A 9,706-nucleotide genomic window follows, 5' to 3' on the forward strand; every position below is an offset into this window, starting at 1 on the left:
AAACATAATGGTATAAATCAAAATATATCCACAGAAGGTGATGGAGTTTCACTGATGTACAAAGGAAAATTGGTAGAAAGCACTGGAAAACTTTCAATACAATTAGTGCTAAGGTTATTTTATTGCTGGTATAATCTGCTCTTGTAAATGTAAGGATGAGCCATCTAGAAGCCATTAGTGACAGCAATTTATGAGACTGCTGTGATGCAAATATTTTCTGGTTTCAAAGCTATGTCCCAAGCCATAAACTTCACTCATTATTTCTAGGACAAACAGCAAATGTGCAATGTGTTACATATACAGAGTGATGCTAATTTATGACTACATCAAAGTCAGGGAATCTGCCTTCATCAGGAAGAAGCCTCCACAAAAGTTTTCAGCACTGTTGCTGGAAGGAAAGCAATTACTACATGCAAACCATAAACACTCCATGAAATGCTCTGATTGCAAAAAGACACTTCCATGGTGAAAACCAGCACTGTCAGATTAATGTAATTACCTTTTTTATGGGAGCTGTTTGCCAACACAGTGATGAATCCAAGATCCAGACTTATGTTTGAGAAGTCATTCATGGCCACCACTTTCACTAGATAAGTACCTAGAGAAGGAAAAGGGCCAGTTAAGAGTAGCAGTGGGCCCAGTCCAACAGGTTTGAGGTAAATTTGTAAAGGAAACCCCCTTCTTTTCTGTTAAGAGTTTTCAGGGGGCTTTCTGATGGGTGGCCACTGCTGAAAGGCTTTTCCTGGATGTTTTTCCCCTTTATCTCAACGTCTGAATAACTCAGCTGCCCTTTTCCTAGCCCTTGTCATGCAATTCTTTGTCAACTGACTATGATACCACACAGGAAAGTAGAGGTGTACAAACACTGGAGGCCAAATGAGTTTAAGCATCTTGAGACCGCAGTTATCTTGTTTGAAAATTTCTGGCTATGGGGAAGGGATGTTCAAATGGGTACAGGGAGAACAAATAAAACTTTCATATTGAATAATTTAAAAATATGAAATGAAATCATAATTAGCTTCTACTGTTCCCACTTTGGCATGGGGCTGGAATAGCTCATTAGAGGTGGAAACTTTTTTATCTTCTGCCACTGTTAATTAACTCTTAGGCACAATCTGCCTAATTCCACATTTTAAAGGCTTTGACTATGTAATAATGGAAGGATAATATTAGTAAAATGTTTATTCATAATTAACTCCAACAAAAGTTATGTGTTGGAAATGGACGTGCAGAAAAACTCCCCTTTTCTTTGTCGTCTCTACTGAGAACTCCTCAGATTATGAATTACTTCAATGTAAAATGCAGAGCAGTCTAAACTTGAAACATAATGAACAAATAGGAGGAAAACACTTTGCTGTTCAAGCAAATGTCCTCATTTGTACTTCAATCAGAGGGAGCCATGAAAAAATAAACCCTATGTCTCTTTACTGTGTGTCTTCCATTGCAAGAATCAGGTGAAGCCTTGCTCTGACTCTGCAGAGCAGAGCCATTTGTCTGCTCCATTTTTTAGCTCACTTACATAGGACTGTGCTGTTCATCCTGCTCTGCAGACTTTGGGCAGTCAGAAAAGCTGACAAATTCAGCTGTGCATTACTGTCCCCTAGCCCAGGATGCTGTGCCTGTTTATGTGACCTGTGCTGATGTGTGATGTCCTGGAAGCACAGGAGGTGCTGCTGTTGCTGTACCTTCCCAGGGCACGGGAACGCCGTACGCCCGCGGCTCCCCACGAGGGCCGTCTGCTTTGTGCCACTGGCTTTGGTTGGATCCAATCACCTCAAACACCAGCTCCTCTGGGGCACCATGGGACACAGAGACATTCACCTCCAAGTCCTGCCCCAGCTGCAGAGTGTGGGAAGCCACTGCAGCCTGAATTCCAGATACTGGCTCAATTAAATGAACAGCAATAGTCGCAGAGATCTGCGATGCCATCGTGCTCCTGGATGCTCGGATTTCCAGCTGGTGCATCCCTGGGCCTATCAGCTCTTGAGAGGCCCTGCTGAGTGTCAGGTTATGGGGGACAAGACCTTCCTTTGCACTGGATTCACTCAGTGTCATGTTATCTGCTAGCACACTGTAGGTTACTCCATCGCCTGCAAAAACACAGATGAAAATTTCTCACAGCTTGTGCAACAGGCCAACAAGTTCCAGCTGCTTTGTGCAGAATTCCAGTGTTTATACAGGAGTCACAAGAACACTGCAGCAATGCAGTCATTTTTAATAAAGTCACTTAAGGTGACTTAATGCAAATCTATTGCGTGTTTTCTGCTGGGAATGTTTTGAGAAGAGAATTCAAACATACACTACTCATTTTTAATTTTTTTCAGCACATATGTGGCTTCCAGGAACTTGAAGTGAGAAAGAAATGTACACCAGCAAATGTGTCCAGCTCAGAGTGGAATCCTCTTAATCTAATCAGAGGAGCATTTCCATAAATTTCTGACTTCAAATATAGAAATATTCTGACTGGCATCACATAGATTTTTGTGACTAAAGTTATGCTTGTACATAACATGTCAGCTTTGTCAATAGGAAAAAAGGGTTTATACTTATGCTTTAGGGGGTGAAATATTTCTGAGAAAGGACCCCTCCAAGGGAACTGAGAGAATACAGGAATACAATTAGTGGGAAAGCATTGACTAAAAAGAATTATTATTTTGCATCATGACAATCCTGCTTCTATCTGATGGATAGCAATAATAATCCTTCCCTTTAAATCATGCAGAGCAATGATCCTCACCTCCAGTGAGCTGAACCTGGATCCAGAGCAGCTCCCCATAGAGCGTTCGGCAGCAGGAGCTGTTCCCTGCCCCGTACTGGCTGTAGCACCCAGTAATGCTGAGCTGATCCTCCTGCTCCTGAACTGTCACCTGCCTCTGGGCCATCACGTGCCACTCACTGCTGGTGCACTCCACAAAAACACTAAACTCCCCAGGAGACGAGTACCTGTATGTGAGGTTGCTGACCAGTCTAGAATAGAAAGAGAACTTGTTGTGAAAGATCATCCTGGGAAGTCTTTCACCTTACATGATAACACATCCCCAAATTTCATTAATTTAAATGTCATTCCTACCACTAAGACAAAATCTGATTTTTAAATCCATCAGAAAAATGTTTAATCTATTAAAGACAGGATATCTATGCAATTAAAATAAAAACTACAGAATTTGTCCTTGTTATATTTTGTTATCAAAACCCCACTCTTTAAACTTAAGGAAATAATATTTGCTTGTAGTTTGGCAATTACTGACATGTTTTCAGTAATTTTGAGTCTTAAGACCTGGAATAAATAGTCTTGGAAATAGGAAACACTTGTTATAATAGAAGAAAGATTGTGGTTGGCAGCTTAATATAAAATTTTGTATTGATTTCTAATCAGGTTTTTGCAGAATCCAAGTCTCTCATAGGTATGTTCTATTACTGAGCTATCTAGTTTTTAACATCTCATTTGTGAGACTTTGCACATTCAGTAAAGTGCGAGCAATGACATGTACTGTTTGTCTGAAGAGAACTGAAGGCTATATCTTACGTTAGAGGGTAGTAAGGATCAATGGTGTGACCATCTCCAGTGCTGATGGTACAGGAAAGGTTCCCAGAGTACGGTGAGAGCAGCCAGATCAAAGTGACCGTGATATTTTCAAAGACAAAACATGTGTCTTTCATAACCAGCTGCAGACCTGCAAAGCACAATCCCAATTCAGTGCCAGTGTTTGTCTACTTTCCTTACAAAATTCAATTTATTTTCAGGCATTGAGAGCCAGCATGCTCCAAACCACAGCTGGTACTGCTGCTAATTTGTGTGCATTAGTGGTGTGACAGGGAGCTGATTCTTTTCCATGACTAGTAATCAAAATTCTTGTTGGAACATAATTTCATTTAAATATGTTTTATGTGTCTGAATTTCTGGGCTTTGTATTCTACCCAGAACCCTCAGTTAGGACAGGGAATCTATATTTTTGTGCCTATTTTCAGTGACCACCACTATTCCAGTTTCTTCCCTGAGGATGGAACAGTGATTTTTAAGATCAATATCAGTGGTCTCAGTGTTACAGCTCAAAACAGGACAGGCTTCTTGTGTGGGCATCCCCCTCCCTCTTACCTTCCTTGCAGTGGTATTGAATAGACAAATAGCTTCCCAAAGCTGGACAAGGGTCTCCAAAGAAAGTGCCATCTGCTGCCACCTGGCAGGCCTGCAGCCCGTGACACTGGCCTGCAAAGGGAGCATTTCAGATCAGCACATGGCTTTTGCCTTTACTGCCACAACAGCTCAGATGAAAGATGATTGAGAAACAAAAAGGATTTCTAGACAAATTTCCACATCACTTTGACTTTAGTGTGTTGCTTATTTTGTGGCATTTCTTAGCAACAATTCATTTTATTGGAACAAAGCTGAATTTGAAAAGGAAAAAAGAAAAAAAAATTGTTTCGTTTAATTTTGGCTGGAAGCCCTAAGAATCTCCCGGGGGACCGGCCGCAGTCACTGTTTAGAATCCAAGCCCTTGGCTCCAGCAGGGTGGGTGCCTGACAGGTGGCAGGGAGCAGCAGGTCCCTCCTGCCCTCATGTCCCCGTGGGTGGCAGCCTTGTCACCCCCCCCTGCTTTGGAGTTAGGTTTGTTTGGATGTGTTGCCTTCCATCTCTGCCAAAGCTTGTGTATCACACTGAATTTGTCAAGGAATCGGTGCGTTCACATATTTTCTTCCTACACTAAGGAGCCAGCCACACCCTGGTCAGGCACACCCCTTGCCCTTCATTTGCTCCTCCCCTCCTGTGAATCTTTGCTCTTCCCAAAAATCCCTCGTTTAGCTCCTCCTCTCCTTCTCTGGAACTTCTCACAAAACCCCTCCTTTCTATCCAGCCTCCTGTAGCAACCTCCTCCCCATCAGAAGTTCTCTGTGATTCCCTTAATTTTAGGAATAATCCACTTTCCCATTTGCTAACTCTACTGGGAAAACAGATAAAGTGTTTGAGGCACGAGGAACTTTGGTCCATGCTCTGTGTTTCTGACAAGCAATGCTGTGAGATACCACCTGCTACTTCATCCTTGACACTGAGCCAGCTGCAGCCTTCATCTCTGTCGAACTGCAGAGGAGTCTCTGACACACAGTAGTGAGGGGTCTTCCTCCCATAGAAGCTCTCTTCAATTTGAATCACTTCTCCTGATCCACACTGTACAGTGGCATTGGAATTATCACAAGCAATGCTCTGGCCAGATTCTAATAGGAGAAAAAACCCCAAATATTACCTTTTTGAATTTCTGAAAAATCTTGCTACAATTCTACTTTATGTCCATTTTGTTTTGTTTGTCCTTCTTTCTTTTTCTCCCTTTTAAGCTAAACAATTAAGAAAATGTAAGAAAATTACAAAATAGTAAAAATTAATAGATTAATGTTTTTACTGCCTTTAAATACTGAGGACATTTTCAATAAGCAAAAATATTTTAATTTTAAAAATAGATAGTATTTTGTGAAAAACTCTTAGCATTTGTTTGACCTGAAATACTGGAAGGTTTCAAGTTGCTCCTTACTTCCGAAAGAGATGTATGGATTGCATAATATCCAGGTAATTGCTTTGGAGAATAGTTTGCATATTAAGTATGGGAGCTGATCCCATTTCTCCTACAGAGACTCCTTTGTTCCTGTGTGATATTTGACTGACTTCATTCAGCAGGACTGCTCAGATGGGTAAGGTCATAGCTCTAAATACATACACCTCATTCTTTGATTAATCTGGGACAGTTAATTATCTTTCAGAATTCTTAGTTTCCTGTAGTAATCAGGATACTTAATACCCTGAAGAGGAGGATGTGAATAACTGCTCTCATATGGGAGTGTTGCAAAAGGATGTTTTTGTTTCAGCTGTTCCAGGTTTAAATACATTGTCCTCCCGTTGTTGTTTGGATCATTCCCCTCAAGTCCCTTGATTAACAGTGCCAGTGTGTGCACACTGCAATAATTGTGTGCTATTGTTATTTAAAGGCTAAAGCTAAGCCTGGCTGTAACTATAGCAACATGATCAGTTTGCAGATTAGAGCTCTCTAAATAAGCTTGAAAAATAACTTGCTGGTAAATTCTAGTATGGACCATTATCTCATGCCTTTTTTTTTGTTCTCTATATGCAGGTTTCTCACAGTATTTGCTGTCTCAGCAACTTTTACATGGAAAGATGGACAAAACTTAGTCTGTGTCTAGGTAAAAAGCCTGCTTTGATACATATATATTTACTATAATAAACTGCTAACCTACAGAACACCAAATGGTAGAATTGCCTTGATCTGGTCTTGGTTTCCTGGGTAGTGGAATGATGAATGTAGTGTAGGATATTGTTGCTCTTTGAATTTAATGGGATCTCAGTCAGATCCTATGGTAACAGATGATAGTTTCCTTACAAACAGACAGTTGTCTACTGTGGCTGTAATGGAAAAATAATTTTAGTCTGTCTTTGCAAGAAAAATAAGCTTAAGGGATTGTGCTGTCTGCCAGTTTCCTCTCCCCCAGTCATTTTTAATGTTAGTCATCTTCAGCTAAATTTGATGTATAGATATAAACCTCCAACACCCTAAAATTTCATGAAATGCAATATCTAGGGAGAAGAGAAAGAGCTACATCAATACCATGGACATGGAATTCAAGTGACCAGCACATACAGCTGGAGCTCTGGAGTAGCTGTAGGGGAGGGAGCTGAGGCACTGAAAAGTATTTGCAGAGGTAGGACCTGCTGGGGATATGGAGGTGAACTGGGAATGCTGAGGAGAGTAGAGAAGGGATGTGGAGCAGAAATTCAGGATAGGAAACAAAACTTTATTACCTTTGCTCATTGCAGAACAACTTGTTATTTATGTCAGTAGTAGCAGACTGCTGGACAGGGCAGTAGCAGTTCTAGGGCTTGTGGAAACCTGTACTTACATACTTGATTGGAAGCCTTTTTATATTAGTGAGCCCACAGCCAGACTGTCCTTCCAGTGCTTGTGACCACAGCTGTAGCTGCAGTTAAAAGTACTCTTGTGCAAAGTGGGAGGAACACAAATTCCCCTCATATCTATATGTTTCAAGGGATGATATTGCCAGCATTCCTTTCCAGAACTGCTTGTTCCAAGTCACAATTTGAGTGACACAATGTCTGTGGATTTTCTGTCTGAGCACAGGAAGTACAGGTTCCTGTCTGCTTCCTTAACCTGGGAAAACCTTGAACTTCACATGGTGGAAGGGTCTCAGAAGAAACAAGAAAAACTTGCTCTCACTTTTGCTGACTCCAGGCTGCAAGGAGTGGTGCCTCTGGAAGCCTGCCTGTATTTTTGCTTCAGTTACAAATGGAAATTATTCTGGCACACATTAAAAAGTGTTTTTATGGTACAGCCATACGGGTCCTACCTAGCCCCAGGTATTATGGTCCCGTGGGAGTTTATTCTTGTAGCCATGCTTTAACATAGCCAGCTTATGTCCACTGAAGATGTGGACAGCTACACATTATATTCACTCTCAGATCTGTTTCTATTTTATCAACCCTCTGCTGGAACCCTGGACCTTATTGTCTGGTTGCTGAGCACCTACATCTCCCAGTGATTTGTGGGTCAGATCTTTGGATCAGATTTTATCAGCACACTGGAAAAAGAGCACCAGCTGGGGTTATATTACTTTTTGCTTGTTCACATTTAGTAAGATTCATGAAGTTATTTCCCAGCTACTTTGAAAGCAACAAGGCAATTTATGCCCCATCATGATCACAGCACACTCACTTCACTGTTCCAGCTGTTGTGCATCTTACCAAACTCGCAAATGAAGTCAAATTCCTGGCTGCAATTTTCAGTCACACCCCACTGATACTTGGCATTCTTCAGGATGTACCCACACATGGATGAGAAGGAAGATGGCTGATCCTTGTACCAGTTACTGTAGATGATATTTGAAGTGTCCAGCCAAGTTATTGACCCTGCAAGCAGAGAAATTGTGTCCTGAATGTTTATTTTCCACAGTAATACAATTAGAGGCAGAGCCTGCAGAGCAGGATTGTAGCCCTGCTCCTGCTGAAGCAGAGATGGTTTAGTCTGGGTAATGATCTTCAATTAAATTTTATATTGAACCTGATACAATCATGAAAAGAGACACTGCCACTTCCAGCTGTGCTCCCAGCCTCCCAGCCTCAAGATTTCACCATTTCCCTTGCATCAGACCTTGCAGCACTTCCTAGTGGGATGAATTGACTTCCACTGGAGACCTAACCCAGCACATTTGTTTCACTGGGTTCAGCAAGCTGCTCTCACTCACCAAGTGTTCATACCACCACAAGAGCTAATGGAAAGGGTGATAACATGCAACAAGGAAGTGAAGCAGGCAATTAAACATCTTAATATAAACCTGAAGATACAGCAACAAAAGAGGCTTTTCAGCAGATTTCTACAAAGGGACTTACTGCATTTTCTACCATGTTAAGAAAGCATCATGAGCTGATAGAATTTTAAAGATGAGATTTTAAAACCACTTACCATCAGTTTCATTCAGCAAGGAGTTTGAGATCAAACCTATCCACCATTCCTGATCCTCAGCAATATGTTTTTGCAAGAACTCTTGAGTTTCTTCATTTTGAATAAAGACAAGATGCCCTCCTCCTCTCTCACACCAGCTCTGGGCACCTGTGAAGGTTTGCTGAAGTCTAACAAACTCATAGCATGAATGGTTGAAAGCTTGCTGGTACTTTGAACAAGGTATTCCTTCATCAGTTGCTTCCTCCACAGCCAAACTCACAGCAAGAGAAATCAGAACTGTGATCCCCAGCCACATTCTCAGCCCAGAGCTGTGCATTACACTGGTCTTGCTTACCAGGACACCACTCTTTTTGCTCCCTTCTTCAAAAGCTTGAGATGTCATCCTTCTCATGTCATCAGCATTCTCCTTCCTCTTTGCTGCTTGCCACAACAGCAGCAATAGAACATGGAACAGAACAGAACTTCTAATATATAATTGTGATTGTGCCTGGGGGGTGTTGTGCTGATGCTGAGTCCCTGCACTGACCCTTGTGAGCTCTATTGTACAAATGTCACATCCCATGTTAGATCAGTTTGAGGAGAAGACATGAAATCATTGCTTTCCTTGTGAGCAGAGAAGATAAAGTTGATATATGCTACTGTTGGACATGTGGAAAAGTGAGATAAAGCTCCTACATCAAAGGCTTCATTGTGTGAACATTGAGGTTGGGAGGTCTTTACAACAGCAAAGAGATAAAATAGTGAGAATAAAAAAAAAGAGAAACAGAAGGAGTTATGAGATGGGAAAACACACTGCTTCTCTAGATACATTTAATTGGTCTGGATTGCTTTATTTTTAATAATTATTGAGGTGCCTCTTTAGATGCTAATGCAATGTCTATAATTACTGTATCAGATCCATCCTGCCCTCCTGTTTACGCATGTGCAGATTCATCTCAGCTGTTCCAAGTAAGCTTCATTTTGGACTGGTGTGTCTGCTTAGAATTCCACACCCCAAGTGAAATGCTCCCATCATCCCTTAAAAGATAAGCTGCTCAGCTCCTCAGAGCTGCAGTATTTATACCTGCTGGGAGGCAGAAGAGAAGGCCATAACTTAAATCAATGATTTAGGAAAGATGAAAATATTGCTTTAATCATCAGAACTACTTGAGAGCCCTATTAGCACATTCCAAAGGCTGATGATGGACTTTGGGAAGCAAGCCCAGCAACATTTAGGAGCTGAAATCTCT

At 41.4% G+C, this 9,706-nt stretch overlaps 1 protein-coding gene across 1 annotated transcript in view; it reads right to left on the minus strand.

Moving 5' to 3' along the window:
- Positions 1–8,924, minus strand: part of LOC136561279 (polycystin-1-like protein 2) — a 35,601-nt gene extending 26,677 nt beyond the window's left edge. Inside the window, 9 exon segments of the mRNA XM_066557522.1 lie at positions 500–598; positions 1,686–2,090; positions 2,738–2,967; positions 3,527–3,674; positions 4,097–4,207; positions 5,026–5,211; positions 7,760–7,924; positions 8,478–8,882; positions 8,885–8,924. Coding sequence (XP_066413619.1) covers positions 500–598; positions 1,686–2,090; positions 2,738–2,967; positions 3,527–3,674; positions 4,097–4,207; positions 5,026–5,211; positions 7,760–7,924; positions 8,478–8,882; positions 8,885–8,924 — 1,789 coding nt within the window.
- Between the last annotated feature and the right edge of the window lie 782 nt (positions 8,925–9,706).

This window comes from Molothrus aeneus, chromosome 11 (assembly GCF_037042795.1).
Source record: "Molothrus aeneus isolate 106 chromosome 11, BPBGC_Maene_1.0, whole genome shotgun sequence".
NCBI classification, from domain to species: domain Eukaryota; kingdom Metazoa; phylum Chordata; class Aves; order Passeriformes; family Icteridae; genus Molothrus; species Molothrus aeneus.